This window comes from Toxorhynchites rutilus, chromosome 1, assembly GCF_029784135.1.
Source record: "Toxorhynchites rutilus septentrionalis strain SRP chromosome 1, ASM2978413v1, whole genome shotgun sequence".
NCBI lineage: Eukaryota > Metazoa > Arthropoda > Insecta > Diptera > Culicidae > Toxorhynchites > Toxorhynchites rutilus.
In genome coordinates this window covers 134,585,789-134,606,541 of record NC_073744.1, presented here as the reverse complement: position 1 = coordinate 134,606,541, position 20,753 = coordinate 134,585,789, and the positions used below count along the sequence as shown (strand labels likewise).

The 20,753-nt window shown below is 40.0% G+C and overlaps 1 protein-coding gene across 9 annotated transcripts in view; it reads left to right on the top strand.

The window, feature by feature from the left end:
• The window catches only part of LOC129762992 (uncharacterized), a 464,623-nt gene that overhangs the window by 329,541 nt on the left and 114,329 nt on the right, over positions 1 to 20,753 (top strand). For all 9 annotated transcript variants that reach the window (XR_008740772.1, XM_055761656.1, XM_055761661.1 and 6 more), the window contains one exon: positions 8,233 to 8,824. Coding sequence is in view for 8 of the 9 variants with exons in the window: in XM_055761656.1 (XP_055617631.1) it covers positions 8,233 to 8,824 (592 nt within the window). In the remaining variant the exon portion in view is untranslated. The remainder of the gene's footprint in view (positions 1 to 8,232; positions 8,825 to 20,753) is intronic.

Genomic DNA, 20,753 nt, shown 5'->3' with positions numbered 1-20,753 from the left:
GAAGCGCGAACGGTCGTGGTCGAAGCCCGCTGAAGCGGCTCAGACGGTGGCCAAGCCCTCATTAACGGCCAGGAAGGTTCTGCTGTGTGTTTGGTGGGATTGTCAAGGAATAATCTATTATGAGCTGCTTCCCTATGGCCAAACGCTCAATTCGGACCTGTACTGCCAACAACTGGACCGCTTGAAGGTAGCACTCATGAAGAAGAGGCCATCTTTGATAAACAGAGGCCACATTGTCTTCCATCAGGACAACGCCAGGCCACACACTTCTTTGGTGACGCGCCAGAAGCTCCGGGAGCTCGGATTGGAGGTTCTTTTGCATCCGCCGTATAGTCAGGACCTTGCACCAAGTGACTACCACCTGTTTTTGTCCATGGCGAACGAGCTAGGTAGTCAGAAGTTAGCCACAAAAGAGGCCTGTGAAAATTGTCTATCCGAGTTTTTTGCCAATAAGAAAGCGAGCTTCTATAACAGGGGTATTATGAAGTTGGCATCTCGTTGGGAACAAGTCATCGAACAAAACGGCGCATATTTGACTTAAAACAGATGATTGTAACTAATTTTATGAACAAATGAAAATTCAAAAAAAATACCGCAGGACTTTTTGGATAGCCTAATATATAGATAATGCATAAGATCATTACCGCACTATTCTTTTTTTTTATCTTCGCTTATTTTTCGTCGGCCAATTTCCGCCACTTTAGTGCCAATCACCGACATCAGAGAGGCGACTCCACCTGTTCCTACCTATCAGACTCAACAACTCATGAGCCGGGCCAACTTCTTTTACTTCCCCTCTGAAGGAAGACGTAACCAGAGATTTTTCGCCTCAGTAAATCCCAACGACGCCAGCTGGGATTGAACCCAGGCCGATCGGATTGTGAGGCTGTTACGCTAACCATACAACCACTGGCGCCGTCTACCGCACTATTCTTATTTGATTTCAGTCCCTTTTGTAACTGGATTAAACGGATCCATATATTAACTATTCGTCGATATATTCGTCGTTAGATTCATAAGTTCAAAAGGAAAATATAAATGTTTGACTTTCGTATAGTTATTCGCTAAATATGATGGTCATACATATACACACTTGTGAAAGAATTTCACTTGTGGAAGAATTGTAAACAGTAAACTATAAACTAATCGGTGGCTTATGGTAATTTTTAACAGTTACAGTTTCGGGGATATTTTGACGTAGAACTACGTCCTTCAGGAAGAGTGCCAAATCAGAAAACATGTCACGTTTTTATGAAATAAAGTTAACGTTAATAACTATTTCCACTGTAAACGAATTCTCATGATTTGCATACCAATAGAATCGGAAATTCTCTAAGATTTGTTTAATATGCTATACATCACAATTCGCTAATCTCTAATCGGTTGAAATTCATGAAAACTGGAAGGACTTCCTTTTTTCCCATACATTTGTTCTGCCGATTTGTATGCTACGGGGAGGTATTTCGAATGCTGATAACTCGAACATTTCTTATCAGATCGGAAAAATGTTTGCATCAATTGATAGGAAATATTTCTACGCTTCTATCACAATTAATAAAATATTATTTTTCATGAGATGAACAAATGAATAACTATAAAATCTCAAGCGTTATCTCAACGCCCTAACTACCAAGGGTTGATTGGCCCGATTTACGGTTTCCCCAACACAAGCTTCAAAATCGATGTACCTGTGGAAATCCGCTTTGCAAATATACATGCAAGTCGGGGGTGTTTTTGTTCCCTCCGAGCTGTGTTTCCCTAACACGGACTTCTAAATTAATGTGCCTGGGGGAATCCGCTTTGCAAATACATGTAAGTCGGGGGTATTTTTTGGTATTGAGCACTTTTGTAATCGCTTGTCGTTGTACGTACCGGAATATGTTTCCCTAAAACGTACTTTTAAACTGAGAAGCCTGGTAAAATCGTCGTTTCAGATACTAGAGATGAATGAACTTTCGCGGTTCGAGAACTGCGTAAACATGAGATGTGCAATTATTTCAGAAGGAAATGTAAAATACGAAGATCGTTTGTCAATTTTTCCGTTCACATATTTTGGTAGTTCCTGGCATCATATCGAACGTAAAAGAACTTTCATCAAATTTATTTATAACAAAGAACATATTCTATTACTAAAATTTCGATGCATTCTAAAACAATATTCGAAGTGGAAAACAAGTGGGTTGCATAATATAATTGCGTAGTTCTACGTCGAAAATATGCGGTCGTGTCATAGATACAACCCTTCAAAAAATTTTTTTTTAATGGACAATATCGACAAGAAAACAAGAAAAAGAAAAGGAAGTTCCTAGAAATCCTTTTATATCATCTTTTTATGACCCATCTAAAAAAAGGCATTACTTCTTAGTTTACCAAGAATACAGAGACAAAGAATATTAGAAATATGCAAACTTTATATTTCAGAACCTTTATCATATGGTTATTATCTAGAAGGTCGTTATATATTCTTCTCTTTGATAACAGACCCGAAAAATACGCAACAACTGTATGAAATGTAAAAAATATGTTTGTTTCGAGCATGCAGTTATGCTATGTTCTGACTCTTACTCCAATGAAACCACAATCGATTAATACGTTTTCATGTTGTTTTATAGCTCTTTATACTTCCATGAATTATATTCAGTTGCTTACTTTTAATTAATAACAGTGAAGAAATCGAATTTCGTTATTTGTGTTGGAGTATCAAAAATTACTCTGTTTTGAGGATGCTGAATTAGATGACTATTAAAACATAATAAAGATGAAGAAAACATATTTTTAGAGTTTTTTTCATTCAATAATACCCTCTTCTTCAAATAAATGCCAATAAAGCCTGGAAAATCACAATGGCAACATTACAGAGAAGTTCAATTTTCGGTCTGTGACACCGTGCGCGAGTATACGTGTTATGATTTTGCACGCGAGTACAGGAGGGTTGACTATGTGACGACTTTTTGTAATGTATTATTCGTGTTTAGATTTAAGCTACATCATTAGGGCCTTTGCAGCCTGTTGATGAATTGACTAATAATAATAATAATAATAATAATAATATGGTTAGTAGACACTCCTCCCCCCTCTCTGAAGGGGGGCTGTCATACAAATGAAACATAAATTTCTGCATTACTCGAGAATTAATCAAGCAAATGGAGCCATGTGAAGGTTTTAGAGGACTAGAAACGTTTCTAAGGTGAATAGACACTCCTCCCCCTCTCTAAGAGGGGCTGCCATACAAATGAAGCATAAATTTCTACATAAGTCAAGAACTTATCAAGAAAATAAAATATAGGGGAAGGGAGGGTAAGCCCGCCACTGAGGATAAGACCGGCACCCCCTGAGTTTTACTAGAAACCTCTGATTTACTACGTTTTTGAATACTCTACATGTTAGCATTTATTATTTTAGACGTTTTCAATCACATTGAACCCACCGTGATCCGTCAATTGTCAAAATATAAATCAGAACAAACGCGAGTGCCGATGATATGTAGCCGGATATAATTTTCCGTCAGTGAAGTTTAAGCTTTTATTGTTGAACGCGGTTTCAAATTCTTTTCCGTTGCTCTACAGTTTGTCCACTAGATTGTTAGCAATCACTGAGATTCGATTTGAGGTAAGTTAAAGCAATAAGTTAATAGAAATAGTCTTCTTGAAAACTGTGTGCTGTCGGGGTAAGTCCGTCACCCTTTGAGTGGGGGATCCCGGCATGGTTTGCGTTTAGTTGAAGGTTTCTAAGACATATTTTCCATCAATTTCAGATGCCTCGCAGCTACCAAAGGAAAACGAATCGAGGGAGTTGGTCCCAGGAGAACCTCACCCTTGCAAAAGAGGCTATTGCTAGTGGAGTTTCTATCAAACTATCAATATATTGAGAAATTGAGATGACGGTCTTACCCCATAGGGTACCGGTGTTACCCCCATGGGGTGCCGGTTTCACCCGCACTGGTTGATAAGCTTCATTTTTATGGCAGTTTTTTAAATTGACTATTACTTGAGAAAATTATCGTTTAAATGTATAAACTAGGCAATGATTCTGTGGAGGAAACATATCAATATGTGCCCGCCGATCTCACAAAACAATACTTTTCCTTAGGGTGTCGGGCATACCCCCCATTCCCCTATAGAGGTTTAGGGATCGATGAACGATTTTATAGTGATTCGACACTCCTCTTTGTGAATCAACACTCTTCCCCTCTCTAAGGGGTGGCTACCATACAGATGAAGCATAAGTTTCTGCATAACTCAAGAACTAATCAAGCCAATGGAACCAATTTCAGTATATGGAGATTGTAGGGGGCAATATATGTTTCTATGGGGGGGGGGGGGGGGTTTGCATTACTCAAGAATCAATCACGCAAACGGAACCAAATTTGGCATGTGAGGTTTTAGGGAACAATACATGTTTATTTATTTATTTATTTATTTATTTATTCATTTCGTCAAACAAATGTAGACTACACACTTATACACTAATGTTACAATGTTTTCTTAGGTTAAATATTATTTTTGCGGTACATGTTTCTTTTTAGCTGTTTTTTATTCATTGTTGTGTCAATTATTCCGCAGTGCTGATTGTATATACGCATCATGCGATTGATAGGGGCGTTATTTGCATAATTTGTTCTGGATGTTTTGGTTAGAAACAAATTTCGTGTTCTTAGTTGACGTCCAGGTACATAGAAATTTAGTTTTTCTAGTAATTCAGCTGACTGTACTCGTTGCGAAATTAGGTCATTAACAAAAGAAAGCATTGCAAATTCACGGCGTTCTTTTAGTGTTTGGATGTTTATGAGCATGCAGCGTGCTTCATATGAAGGAAGTGGAAATGAGGTCCAGTTGAGTTTACGAAGTGCAAATAGAAGAAACTGTTTCTGGACTGACTCAATGCGTTCTTCATGTACGATCATATACGGGTTCAATATACGGTTTCTATGGTGGTTCGACACATCTATCCCCTCTCTACTGCCACACAAATGAAACACAAACTTTTGCATAACTCAAGAACTAATCAAGCAAATGGAACGCAATTTGGTATGTGAGGGTTTTTGGGTACGAGAAATGTTTCTATGGTAGTATGACACACCTCCCTCCCTTAAAATGAAGGAGGGGTAATGTCGAGTTTTGATAGTAGTACTGAACTTTCATAATAAAAATAATTTTAAAGGGTAGATTAATGATCAATCAATGAACAGTTCTGCGGTTGGACCCATAAACGTGCGCTTAGTAAGAAAACGTGAATGTGATAACGAAAAATAAATTTTGGGCGGGATGAAGTTTGCCGGGTCAGCTAGTTATCTATAAAACAGTAGAAACGAATGTTGTTGCGGATACTCTTAGCTGTATCGCATGTTCGTTGACAGCATCCCAACATTCAGCCAATGACAGCGATGACATGTTTATTGTATTCATAGAAGCACATATAAATGCATTCAAGCATTAGATAAAAATAAGAAAGTGACCAGACAAAGTGAAGACTACCAACCTGTTTCCCAGCTATACAAGCATCTTGATTTATTAGAAAGACACAATTTTATTTTTCAGATACTAAGAGAACATGTAGATGCATCAAAGCTAAACGGATTATTATCTGAAGAAAGCATAATGGGTAAAATTCAAGAAGTGTATGGAAAACATTTCGCTTGACAAAACATGTTAAAAATTCGTTGCTCATTGAAAATGCTCATTGGCATACCACAGGAACACAACCAATCGAAAATTATGAACAAAGATCACTGTAGAGCATATTGTGGTTTAGGCGAGAACAAAGTCCAAATTCTTAGGAAATTTTATTTTCCACAGTTGAATAGCAAACTTCTTGAGTTCACAAAAAAATGCCAATTGTGCCTCGAAAGCAAGTACTATAGAAATTATATTCACTATCCTCTTCAAAAAACACCCATTCCTAACGCACCGTTCCAAATTGCCCACATCGACATAATTAATATTCCTTACATGCGTTGATAAATTTTCTATGTTTGATCAAGTCCGTTTAGTACAATCAAGAGCAGCTATAGGTCTGGTACCTGCTTTTATAGGAGCTAAATACACTAAATACAAACTATCAGAGATTGTCGTGGAGGATAACGAACAATCCTTCACTACAGGTGACCTGGTAAATTTCTTCAACGAGAGTAAAAAAGACGGGTGGGTAATGTCGGGGACATAACCGGAGTGACGTAGGACTATACAAAGGGGACAGCTTTTGTTAAATATATATTTTAAATATATTGTTTTATTTTCTTCTCCTACGTGAATACCTACCTATCTACCTAATGGATTAGTTTACTGTTTACTCTTTATGAATATGTTGATGGTTCTGAAAAGAACCTTTGGTGTTGTGCTTTTCTTATCACTCGATATTCCCATCTTGTTCGGTTAAACCTTCCTGTTTAGCTATTGCGTTTGCCACTTGCCACAGCTTTCACAGTTGCAAAATTTCTTCCCATCCAGCTTTGTGACATGTTGTACAGTAAATTACATTCAATGCGACGTGCCGAAGCGCCACTCAGTGTCGCATTGGAGGATTTTAACCTGTAATTGAACATTTGCGATGACAGTGGTACAGTGTCGACTTTCAATGTGGGGTCATAATTTGGATCTCTATGTTTACAAAAATGTCCAACTAATTAAGTCGCATTACATGTCCGTCCAATTAGCTAAATGTCGAACTAATTGTAGATTACTGTACTTTCAATCTGGAAACAATTTAAGAATTGGTGAAAATTGAATAATCAGGAAAGTCCCCAACTATCAATAAGCTCAGAACAACTGCCAAATTCACATACTCATCAAATCCTGGCAAACAAATTATGAAAACATCAATTTGTGTTTTATTATTATTTTGGATAATGTTTTAGAAAGCATTGAACTTTATTTCCTAAACTCTTTTTTGGAGTGTTTAATGGCCCTGAAAAGCGCCTTGTTTTATGGAATGGTTCCAATTTAGAAAACTTAGTACTCGTGGTTTTGAGAAAAACCATTTCGAACGCCCTCGATGCCGCCTTGTTCTGGATTTGCCATCAAAGCAGTTTGTATAAAGAACAAACTTTTTTCTTCTGCTACCTGAAGCCGTTTTGCGATTGCGTTTGCCACTCGCCACTCGCTGCAACTGCCTGTTGTCTTGATGTCCACCGAACCGAATGTGTTCTGTTCCGAATGCAGGTTTTCTTATCGTCGCGAGCAGCTTTGCCAGCTAAGTCGATCACTTCGGCGGCCGAAGCTATACAACGCCGGCTAGGTGGACTGGTGCACTGGTACTAACGCGCTCGGCCTAGCTACCCTTGCGGGGAACTCCAAATCAACACGGTTCGAGCGGGATTTTGCATTTCCCTTCACTTTTCCTCCTTTACCATGTCCAGACATGGCTGCTTGGGTTGGTTTGTTGATGTGTTGTGATGCGAACCGATGTGGTGTACGGTTTGAATGAGAATGATCGTTACGGAAGGAAGGAAGGAAGGTCTTGAATTATAGAGACTTTAAACTTTTGCAGTTCATTCGTCTCTAGCCTTGAGAAAGGCCCTTTGAAAACTCTACTCTACTCTATTACTCTACTCCAGCGCTACCACCTCTGCCCTCTTGCCTTGAGAAAGGCACTCGATCCCTCGCCGTCCAGCTCGTCCAGCAACGATGTTGTCCAGTCGGTGTCCACACAAAGAATGATCGTTACGGCAGCGGAGCGGGGATTTTTAAGCTGACTGGCTGGCTCGAGAATTACGCATGTGTGAGACTGCGACCAATGTTTCGTTCATTGTTTTCTTTTTCCTTTCCAATCGTGCTTCATTCTATTTCGCTGCTGCTCTGGTTGCCCGTTTTGGTCGGTACGATTTGAGGAGCACAAAATGGACCAATCAAAAATGGGCACATAGTGCATTTGGACAATGCTTGATATTTCACAATTATTCAATTATTTATCTCAAGAAAAATGAAATGTTATTCGTTATGATAGATGCGTAGATATATTTCCTATCAATTGATGCAAAAACCTTTGCGATCTATTGAGAAATGCTCGAGTTATAAGCGTTCCAAATCTTGCATTTTTTCCTACTTGTTCAGTGCCTAGATTTCCATTTCACCCCCTATATCTTCCGGTTAGACGTAGTCCTACGTCAAAAATCGAAAATCCTTCCATAATGCAATACGTTTAACGATTTTCTGTGAATATAAAACTATTAGCCAAATTGAATTAACACCATATTAATATTCACATTTTTTCTTTCATCTCTCTTCTCACTTGCAGTCGAAGTGCGCCGCCCGAAGGAGTCGGAAATCCGTGACTTCTTCATCGAATCGCTCGAAAGAGTCCTGGCCGGGGACGGCACACGCGGTGGCCATCTGCCAGCGGGGCGTTTCTTAGATAGCAACCAACTTTCGAACTCATTAGCGCCCCACCTGGGCGGCGAGGGCTCCAACAAAGCCGGCACAGATTATCAGCTTCCATCGAACACGTGGATCGAAGATCTGCAAGCGGAATGGACCAACGGTGGACCCGGCGGTGGGCCAGGTGGGGACGAAAAACAAGCATGGCGAACGCGAGACGATTCGATCCGCTGGAACTCAATCCGGTCCAACATCGACAGCTATTTCGACCAAGAGGACGACCAATCGAACGAGTTGGATGGCGCGTTTCTTCCAAACGAGTGCCCCCGCAATGTGTGGAAGCAGGATCTGATGTTTGACGACCGCATGGCCATGAATTGGAGCGTCCCGGTCGAGGAGTGGAATCTGTACAATGATTTAGGTGATAACGTCGGTAGCAGTAGTAGCGCTAGCGGTAACATCGACTATAGTTTAGATGGCAACGTCCAACGCAACAGAACTGTCTATTTTAGGTGAGTTGGGGGCCTCGCAATTTGTGTCACCCGGTCAAATTTGTTAGCTCAGCAGCAACACTTATATATTTCATCCACCGCTACCAGTTAATGTTCTCGGAAAACTTTAGCTTCCACAACTTTTATGCCGATGGCACGAAACGAGCATTTTTCCCCCAATCGTGACAAAGAAAAAGTTTCTTCATCTATTTTTGCGCTAACAAGCAGCACACTGTGAATCACGTGGCAAATTACACAACCAGTGCAGTTTCCAGATTGTTTCTTGTCGACTGGATTCGTGTCCGAAAGTTGCTTATCGAGCGTCTTGTATAGCGAAGCAATTTTTATTTTAAACCGAACGGTTATGTAATGAGCGAGAGTTACGTTGTTACAACAATATTATATTGAGATAAACATTGATTGAACTATTTCAACGGATTTCGTGACCGCGGAAAATAATGACTTGTTTTCTAACAGCTATGAGATGTACATCAACTAGTGATTTGTTCAGTTTCAGATTTGCCAATGTACAATATAGATCGCTCAACAGTAAAGTTGTCCTTTGTTAAACGTTTTACGTCACCCCTTAAAATTCCTAAAACGAGTTCCCTACTTCTGGGGTGCGATGTTTTGAACCTTAGTAACTCTTTGTCGGCTGAATGGAGTGGGAAGTGATAATCACTTCATTCCAAACATAAAATGTCTACGAATGATGTTGGTTACTTATTGACCCAAAACAATCCAAACATCTTTTCGAAACTGTTTTGAAAGCTAACTAGGGTGGAAGTGCCTATCATCGCAATAGTACCTGTTATGGTAATACGAATGAGTTTTTTATTAGTTTAGAAAACAATTGTCGCAATATCGAAAGCTGCCTTGTTCCTATTATGGTTGTACGTGGTTATGTTATGGTTGTGATGCTATTATGGTTGGTAAAAACTTCCGAACACTTCATTTTAAATTGTAAATTTACTGAACTTTAATGTTATAAATAATTGGATAATCAAAACCCTGAAATTGTTTGGCCTTCATTTTAACATCATTTACCGGTATCGATACAGCCTATAATTTCTAATATTGAGAATTTGCAAAAAAGTAACAGTCAAAACCAATGATAAAATGTTTGCGTTAGCAAATTTCGTAAAAACCAAGCATCGTTAATTTTTCAGTTTTTGTAGTTGTTTCAACTATTTTGTTTGTTGTTTTCGTGTTAAATGCTAGAGAATGTATGAACCTACAATAAATGGGTGAAAACAATAATATTTTATGCAGAAATCTTCATTAAAATTAATATTGAAGTAGCGTTCGGAATATGAATCAAGTTGCAATGATATTTTATGCAGAAATCTTCATTAAAATTAATATTGAAGTAGCGTTCGGAATATGAATCAATTGCGAACACTTCATTTTTAGATGTGAATTTACTGAACTTTAATATTATAAATAATTTAATATTCAAAACCCTGACATTCTTTGGGTTATAGACTTCATTTTAACATCATATACAGGTATCGATACCAATATAGCGCCCTTGGTTCCAAAACCAAGTAAACTAAAAGGAACAAATACAATCAATAATCATAAAATCAAAATCGTTGCGTGCGTAACATTTTTCCAAAAAAGATTAGCTAATTGACTTTAATTTGAAATATTGATCATATGAATCAGTCCAGTAGTTTCAAAGTTATGATTTTTTTTTTTAAATTGCATTTTTGCTGTTCGGAATTTGAGACAAAAGTGTTCGGAATATGAGTCAGTGAAAAAATGGGTGGGTTATATCTATGATATAACCGCAAGGTTGACGTGGGACTATCTTAGCTTAGTAACCATTTGTATGTATTGATTGCAGTTTGCATGTATTTGCAATGGCGATTTCCCCAGACACCTTGGTTTAGAAGTCTTTATAGGTAATCAGATTTCAGTCGGAACAAAAATACTCCCGAGCTGCATGAATTTGCAATCCCAATTTCCCTGGACACCTTGTTTCTGAAGCCTGTGTTGGGGAAACATATTTCAGTCGGAACAAATTGCCCTCGACTTGCATGTATTAGCAATGCCAATTTTCCCTCGCTCCATGGATTTGAAGTCTGTGGTAGGGAAACACATTTCAGTCGGAACAAAAATGCCCCCGAATTGCATGTATTTGCAATGCTAACTTTCCCACGATCCTTGGACTTGAAGTCTGCGTTAGGGAAACGCATTTCGGTGGGAACAAAAGCTGCCCCTACTTTCATGTATTTGCAATGTCGATTTCGCCAATGCTGCTTGGTTTTGAAGTCTGTGTTAGGGAACATATTTCGGAGAGAACAAAAGTCCCCCTACTTTCATGTATTTTCAATTCCGATTTCCCCAACGCTGCTTGGTTTTGAAGTCTGTGTTGGGGAAACCGTAAATCGGGCCAATCAAAACGAGGCAGTTAGGGCGTTTAGATAACGCTTAACATTTTACAGTTATTCAATTATTTATCTAATGAAAAATTACATTTTATTAATTGCGTAGATGCGTAGAAATATTCCCTATCAATTGATGCAAACATCTTTCCGATCCAGTAGAAAATGTTCGAGTTATAAGCATTCGAAATCTTGCATTTTTTCCTGCATGTTCAGTGTTTATGTTTTCATTTTACCCCCCATATATTCCGGTTAGACGTAGTCCCACGTCAAAAATGGTGTTCAGAATTTGAGACAAAAGTGATTAAGCATATTTTAAATTTTTCACCATGAATATGTATTTGTAAATCAATTTTATTGTAGTCAAATGAAAAAAGGTCCTATTGTATCCAAAAATCACATTAATTTCGCGGAAGAGTACCATTTTTGGAAATGAGACAGTGTTTAATGGCCATCAGAGCTTAAGTGTTCGGAATATGAAACAAAACGGTATTTGTTTGATCCACTCTGTTGAAAATTAAATCTTAGGTGAATGTGTTAATATCCTTTGTTCAGTTCCTGAAGAAAAGCGAAAACTGCATCACAACCCTCACGCCTTTGTGGTTCTCCTGTCAGCTAGCAGAGAAACTTTGCAACGTGGAGCAATTATTTGACAACTGGGAAGCACATAACAATAGTCTAATCTAGTGATGAACCGGATATTCGGTGTCATGCCTATCCGGTCAATATTTGGTATCCGGCCGGATATCGGATATTAGAAAAAAAAAGACAATAATTTCTCATTAACAGAAGATAAATCATAACCGAAACCTGTGATACTTGTTAATTTTATTTTTTTTTTGATTTGTAGTTTAATAAGTGTACCCTCTATCAGATTATCATCCCGGAAGTTCTTAATTTTTTTAAAATTTTGAATACAAATAATTGGATGATGTTCTTTGCATTTTGAAATTATGTGGCACAAAATCTGTCTGGAATGTCATAGTTATCGTAAGAGAAAGTCAATTAAGAGAATCGATCAAAGCAAAAGCAAAAATTAGGCAAAAATTGCCGAATAATGAATGATAAAAAATGAGTCTTGTACAGAATTTATTGGAAAAAGTATTCATTAGAAAAAAGGGAATTTTTCATTCTATCAAAACTGTTTCCTGTAGTAAAATGGCCTACAGGACATTTCCTAACCTTATTTATTAGCATTCTTGGAATCAAATCAATGCTGAATGATAAGGTAATTGGATTTACTATTGACTTGATTAATAAAACACTAATATATAAATAATAAAATCTACGAAATCTTAAAAAAACAGAAAAAACGATTTTTTTTTCTTTCCAGTATTGTTATCCACTACGCATACACACAAAAAGATAGAAACATTCAAGCATTACATCTCAAAACTTGACGCTTTAAATGAAGCTTTAAAATGATGTGTATCCCATCTTCATGCGTTGGTTTTCTACGAAGTTGCAGCGTTTCTAAAATTGAAAAAAATGCGACTTCACGCTCCGTTTCCATAACTTTTACATAATATTAATATTGCATACTAGGAATAAGACTTAGAGGCATTGTTTAATTTAAAAATTATTATTGAAGTGTTATTTGAATCCTATTGACACCGACTATTTCCATAATGGGTACACTTATTGCGAAACTCCAGGAACACTATTACCATTATGGATACATGGAAGTGACATTTTCAAACATATTTTTCATACAATTTAGTCAATTAATCATCGGAATATCAGTGAGAAACTTCAAAAACAGAGTTCAAACTGCTAGACAAAGTATATTTTTTTATACTTTTGAGAGAAAATAGATTAAGTATTCGCCAATTTCTGCAAGTTGGTGACAGATGTCTTCCATAGTTGGTACACTTACCTTATTGAAATCACAAAAAATCATAAACGTGGGTGCCTGCTTGAAAAACCATACCAGTAATGGTTGATTAACGGTTGATGCATGTCGTCATTGCCGAAGCACTGTAATTATTATAGTTACCCTGGGCATCATCAATTTTTTTTATTGTAGAACAGACGTGCAAAATTGTTTGCCTCAGAATGTACACAAAGCCAAGCTTGCACCGACGAGCAGAAGCAAAGCAAAAAAAGAAATATAAAAAAGGACGCACCGCGTCTGTTTTCATGCCGTTACGGTGAAGAGTGTTTGTGTGCGATTGAATCGCTCGTAAGCATTGTTGATTTTATGCATTGTCGACGGTAGATAATAGTGAATGTGGAACGGATATATAGTCGTCTGTGGCTGATGTGAGTATCAAGAAGATGAGATATTACTGACCATGAGGATACAAATGTTGTGTATGATTCTCGCAAGAACAATTATGAATCATACGTCAAAAAATTTTACTAAACCTCGCAAGCTCATCGAATCTTCTCAGGGTCACCTAAAAAACTGAACTGAAACTTATTTTGGAAACTTCGATGTATTCAATATAATATGCTTGGTAATAGAAAGTGAATTGAATTGGCAATAAAAGCACAAGATGGCTCGAAGTGATGTAAATAGTTGACGGTGACAGCTATTTTTTGCTGAATTGCGAAGTGTCGATATCTGTCAATCAAATGTTGTTTACAAGTCTTTGTGTTTTGTACAACAAGTTCAATTTTTACTGCGTTGAAAATCTCGAGCATATAAGTGCATATAAGCACCATTTGTGGGAAGTTTATAGTGATTTATGGTGGTTCTGCACCATCGGACAGATTTTGTAGGGAGTGGTTTGGACGATTTAGGAAAGGGTGGTTATAGTGTTAAAGACGAAATGCATCCGGGTCAACCGAAAAATTAGAGACATTACTCGATCAAGATTCGAGTCAAACGAAAACAGAACTTGCAGAATCAGTTGAAGTAATTCGGAAGGTTATTTCGAAACGACTCAAAGCCGCAGGATACATACAATAGCAAAGAAATTATGTTACATTCTAGTTGAAAGCGACATGCTTGAGATGTTGCTTGAACAACACAAAACAAAGTGTTTTTTCTGCATCGAATCGTTACCGGGGACGGGAATGGATTCACTGCGACTATCCAAAACGCAAAAGATCCTCACATACGATCTAAATAGTGAATGGGAAATTCTGGTTCACCCTTCTTATAGCACAGACCTTGCCCCTTCCGACTACTCATTCGTATCCGTAAATTTCCAGAAAGGTGGAAAAAGTAGTGGCCAGCGATGGCACATCTGAACTAAAGATCTAAACCTTGGAGAAATATATTCGAGAGAAAAAATGGCACAAAAATTACAACATTAAAGACAGACTATTCTATTTTCTATTGCAATGCCCAGTTCATTACATAACATTGATACATAATTTCCGCAACCACACCTTGATACCTACTGAGCGGAATCGGAATGGCGGAAAGATTAGGAATCTTCTGACATCTTGTTGGAGACTTTAGACCTACCCATTGTCGCGTTAGTCAATAACGTCTGCTACTTTGTGAATCCTCGTATTATCGATAAATCACAATGTTGAATGCTGATGATGATCGTATGGATTTTGTACCCGAAAGATATTCAGCCGAATGCCATTTACCCGAACATCCACCCGAATGTGGCATTTACAAGAATGCAATATTTACTTAGATGTAACTGTTCGCAACCGACAGCACAAGTATCCAATAAAAAAACATTTCAATGTTCATTCCTATCCTTATTCCTGTCCAATCCACTCCTCACCGAGATAGAGGATAGAAGGTGGGAAGCTTCACGGATTTTGGTTGTGTCAAACTTTGATTGTATGTGTAGCCATGAAGATAGGAAGTTCACATACCAGTTACTCAAATGGTACAAAATTTAATGTGTCAACTAATAACGTTAAAAGAGGATATAAGAAAATAGTTACATATTTGCAAAAAATATTTTAAGCATCACATTCACCAGTTTAAAAAACAGATGTCGAACTCAAATATTTCATTCTTGTACCAGAATTAATATACTAATATGTTTTATTTTTGCATTTTACAGGAGCTTCATGGAAGATTATCTCTTGTTCGCAATTGTAATCTCTTTTTTCTCAATTAGGGTGCTGAATACTGCATTCTTCTAAAACTTGAACTTACTTAAAGGGTGTGTCACATCAAATTGCATCACGGAAAAAACGCTGTAGAAATTTAATTTTTAGGAATTATATCTTCTGCTTTCGCTTATAATCAGATAAGAGTGTATAGATCACGTTGGCCATGCTTCACTGTTAATTTTTCGTAAATTTGGAAAAATGTCGTCGAACGAAAAAGAGCGTCTTGAATTAATCCTGTGCACTCAATTCGAGAATCCGGAGTTGTCACATCGGGACATCGGTAAGATGCTGGGAATCGTCCGATCCACGGTCAGCAGAGTACTAAAACGATACTTCGAGAACCTAACCATCGACCGGAAGGTGAAGAACGGCAAAAATGGATGCTCCGTCAGTGAAAAAGATCACAAGCGCGTAGTTAAGCAGTTTAGACGTGATCCGAGAAGTTCGGTCCGGGATGTCGCCAATAAGCTGAATTTGTCAAGTTCATTCGTCCAGCGGACCAAGCAGCGGGAAGGCCTGCGTACATACAAGGTTAAGAAGGCTCCTAACCGCGACGAAAGGCAAAACATGGTGGGGAAGACGCGAGTCCGGAAGCTGTACACCGAAATGCTGACGAAGCCGCATTGCCGGGTAATGGACGACGAAACCTACGTCAAACCGGACTTTCGTCAGCTGCCGGGCCTGTTGTTTTTCTCCACAGAGGACAAATTCAGCGTTCCGGAGGAGATTCGCAAGCAGAAACTATCCAAGTTTGCCAAAGAGTATATGGTGTGGCAAGCGATCTGCTCTTGCGGAAAGCGGAGCGCCCCCTTCGTGATGACCGGCACGGTAAACGGGCAGGTTTACCTTAAGGAGTGCCTACAGAAGCGCTTACTACCACTATTGAAGAAGCACGAGGGCCCGACCATCTTCTGGCCGGATCTCGCTTCGTGCCACTATTCAAAGGACGTGTTGGAGTGGTACGAAGCCAACGGGGTCACCTTGTGCCAAAGGAAATGAACCCGCCCAACGCGCCGGAGCTTCGCCCAATAGAAAAATATTGGGCGATTATGAAGCAGGCCCTCCGGAAGAACCCAAAAGTTGTCAAATCGGAGGCGGACTTCAAGAGAAAATGGATTTCTGTTCAAAAAAAACTACAACCTGACGTTGTACAGAACCTTATGGACGGGGTAAAGAGGAAGGTGCGAGCATACGGGCTTGGGCTCGAAGTATGAATAAAAAGAAAATGCCAAAAGTTGTTTAATAGTTTTTATTTTACTGTCTAAAATTTTCAAAAGGATCGGTCTACTGGGCGAATTTCTACAGCGTTTTTTCCGTGATGCAATTTGATGTGACACACCCTTTACTTGAACTTGTTGCTGCGCTCCACGCAGGGAGCATAGTGCCTTCGTTAGAAGCTTCCATCCGCAGCTTTCGCCTTGACCCATGCCCAGGTCAAATTTGGGTCAAATTCTCTCATTTCGTTTGTGAGGCTCCGCCGCCATAAACCTCTGGGTCTGCCTCTGCTCCGATGACCTTGCGGGTTCCAGTCTAGTGCGTAATGTGTGTCCGACCACGGCCGCTTACGCTCCTACGATTTGTTAAAATCGGCAACTGATGGCAACTACGATGGAGTTCGTCATTTCAGATCCAATTGTCTGGCCACCAGGTTCGAATTATATACCTCAGACATCGTTTTACGAAGACCTGAAGTTTCCGTGCGTTCTCTGTTAATACGCCCAACGTCTCACATGCGTAAAGCAGCACTGATTTTACGTTGGGATTAAAGATCCGGATTTTGGTGTGGTGACCAGTGTTGAAAAAAATCACCTTCGCTAAGATCAAATGCATAGATTTTCGGGCTAGGTTGCATCGAAAACCTATATATTCCAAACGAAAATCAATAAAGTCTTGTCCAGTTAGAATCCGTACGCGTTGCACATTTTACAGCGGCACAGTCAGTGGCCGCTGCAAGAAAGTTTTTACAGCGGTTTGTTTACAAATGTTTCCTCTTCTGGTGGTAAAAGTTTCAAATTTTTTCGTGCCGTAAGTCCGGAGTTATTCCACATGGAAGACAGAAGAAGAAAATTAATCTTGCACACCCACGTTGACAATCCAACGTGGTCGGGTGCGAAGATCGCGAAACAGTTGGATATCGCTAAAACTACCGTATGTGATGTGCTCAGACGATTCCGCGAGCGGAACAGCGTGGACCGGGCGGTTCAAAAGAAGCGTCGAAGCGGAACCTACGATCGTCAGCTGAATTGGAAGGTGTTGAGAACCGTCAGAGCAAACCCTGGACTGTCCGAACATGATATCGCTCAGAAATACGGTGCCGCTCGTAGTACCGTTCGACGAATCATTCACCGAGCTGGACTTCATTCCTACAAAGCAATCAAGCAACCAAATAGGACGATGAAGCAGAGTCTAGTGACGAAAACTCGCGCTCGTAAGTTGTATTATCAGGTACTAACGAAGTACCATGGATGCCTGCTCCAGGATGACGAAACTTATGTAAAAATGGACTTCGGCCAACTTCCGGGACAAAAATTTTATCTTTCCACGGCACGAGGCGATGTCCCCGCCAAATTCAAGTTCATGTTCATGGACAAATTTGCCAAGAAGATGATGATCTGGCAGGGTATATGCACCTGTGGTGCGAAGACGCCGGTTTTCATCACTACAAAGACCATGGATTCGAAATTGTACAAGGAAGAGTGCCTGAAGGAGCGTGTGTTGCCTTTCATAAAGGCACACAATGGTCCCGTTAAGTTTTGGCCTGACTTAGCGAGTTGCCACTATAGCCGGGAGGTTCTCCAGTGGTACCGCGACAACGGGGTGGATTTTATCGAGAAGGAGTTCAACCCACCAAACTGCCCCCAATTCCGCCCAATTGAAAAATATTGGGCGATTATGAAGCGGAAGCTAAAGAAGACCGGAAAAATGGCTCGGGACGCTGCAGGGATGACCAGATTCTGGAAAAAACTGGCCACAGAGGTCGACACTGCCGCTGTGCAACGTTTGATGGGAGGAATCACCAGAAAAGTGAGAAGTTTCATCAGAAATGAAGAAAAATAATTTTAAGGACATTTTTTTGTAAAAGTGCAAGAATATATCTTTCTTTTGGTTGATCACTCTTTTTTGTATGTCATTCTATCTCCGAGATATAAATGATTTCTTCCGTACGGATTCTAACTGGACAAGACTTTATGACAGATCCAGACGACCATTGAATATGAGCAAATGAACTTTTGTTTTTCAATATGTTTTGAAGTTTATTTTTCCACCCAGTATCATTTTCATCTTGATTATGCCAGAATTCCAGAATTTAATTTCATTTTAGCCAAATGAATATCAGTTGTTGTTTACTTTCAAACTGAGGCAGCTGTGTGCGGTTGGTTTTTATTTATGCCGTTGTGCCGAAGTTCGTTTCATCAAACTCTGGTGTTGTTGTTCTCTAAATGGTCCAGCCTGACTTTTTTTTTATTTCTGAATTTTGACTCAAAATCAATGCCAGAACGAATATCGTTTCGAATGTGATGAATATCAATTTGTTGTTTTTGATATTCAAAGTATAAATAACAGCGAAGTTATGAACCCCACTCAACGCTGCATTCATTCATTATAGCAATTTTGTTCATGCATCAGCAATATGAACAAAATGAACTCGTTTGTTATTGGCATCAATATAAAGAGGGCAGTGTGTTTCAAGCTGAAAAAAGTCATTGACACTGAAAAAAATCATATTCGTTACTCGTGAATATTTGTTGATATTCTAAGTCACTGGTGGTGTCTGATGTGATTTTACCTCTATGTCTTCCTCAGACTCGCAAAGACAGTCCTCGCTTTCTTGATCCGCGCGCATATATCGATTTTGGTTCCGCCATCTGACGCAATCTGGCTACCAAGATATTAGAAATTCTCGACCCTCGCCACTGCTTGCCCAGCTACTGTGAATCTGGAAGACGTGACCGTGTTGACATCCAAAGCTTACGTCTTGCTGACATTAATTTTTAGGCCAGCCGCTGAAGAGCATCAGGCTTACTCTGCATATCAGAGCTCCGTGTCGATATTAGTGCAATGTCATCAACAAAAGCAAAGTCGTTGAGGTGCCCCATCCTAATAGGCTCCCAAAAGAGCCAACGGTTTGGTTCGTGGTCGAAAGTACCCACCATGATCTCGTTGATGTCGATGAGGAATAGTTATCAGCCTTGCCTGACACCAGTCGCGACCGGGATTGGGTCAGACAGGACCCCGTTGTGCAAGATTCCGGAACTGCCTTGCGCTTAGGGCGCTCCAGATGTTATCGTGGCATCTCATAATTGATGAACACCAGGTGAAGGGACACCTGGAATTTATTAATCTGCTCGATGATGATGCCAGCGTAGCAATGTGATCGTTACAGGTCCTACCAGCTCTAGATCCCGCCTGCTGCCGTCGGAGCGTCGCATCTGCCTTCTCCTTGACCCAGTTAAGGATCACCATGAACAGGACTTTGGGGACTACTCACAGCAGCATGATGCTTCGCAGTTGTCGCATTCAGTCAGGTCCCCTTTGTTTGGAACCTTAATAAGGATGCCTTGCATCCAGTCGTTCGAAATGTTACAGTTTCCCAGACATTTACGTATAAATGATGCGGATAGTGCGAGGTTAGTTTTAAGCATCTCGGCTGATATGCGATATGCGGAGCTTTGTTTGATTTCGTACTTCTGATTGCTGCTGGTGACTTGGTAACTGGTTACTCGCGGGCACTTGAATCAGCTGCTCGCTGGAGTGGAATGTGTTATCAGCTGAGCAGTCGCGTCTTCCACAGGCATCTTATCCATGCTCCGTTTAGGCGTCGTGATACATCATAGAGGAAACGAAGGTTACCGGTCGCAGCTCGCTTTTCCCGTCGGCACGAGCGCTTTATTTCCAGGTCGAGAGCATGATATCGACGACGAGCTGTATCTTTTCCTCTCCTGGTTCTTTGTCGCTTTATCGCAACTTCGGCGTCCCTTCTGTCATCTGTCTTCTCTCAGGTGTCCTCCGAGATCCATTATTTCCTCCGGGTGCCCAGTTCACCCAGGAAATTTTCGCTGGTTGCGATGAAGGGGTTCTTGACTGGTCCTCGACGCTGCCACTAGCAGGAACTCTCCTCGGTTCGGGTCCAAAGTTCATCTGGCCATCGTGTGTTGAATCGACGACTGAGCTTCTCCTCCCTCTGTTGAACTCGCGCTTCGCGTAGACGGTTTTCTCCGATGAGAAGATGGTGGTCGGAAGCGATGTCGTCAATGCGTTCATTCGCACGTCAAGCAGGCTCCGTCTAAACACTTGACTGATGCAGATGTGGTCGATTTGGTTCTCAGTGTAACCGTCACTCGAGACTCACGTAACTTTGTGCGCTGGTCGATAGGGAAAGAGTGTGCCCCTAATCACCATGTCGTTGTTGCCACAAAACTCTGCAAGCAGTTCGCCCTTTTTCGCTCATCTCTCCTAGACCGTGCCGTCGTGCCGTCCATGTTGTCCGAACCTATCTTCGCGTTGAAGTCGCCCATCAAGGATCTTTA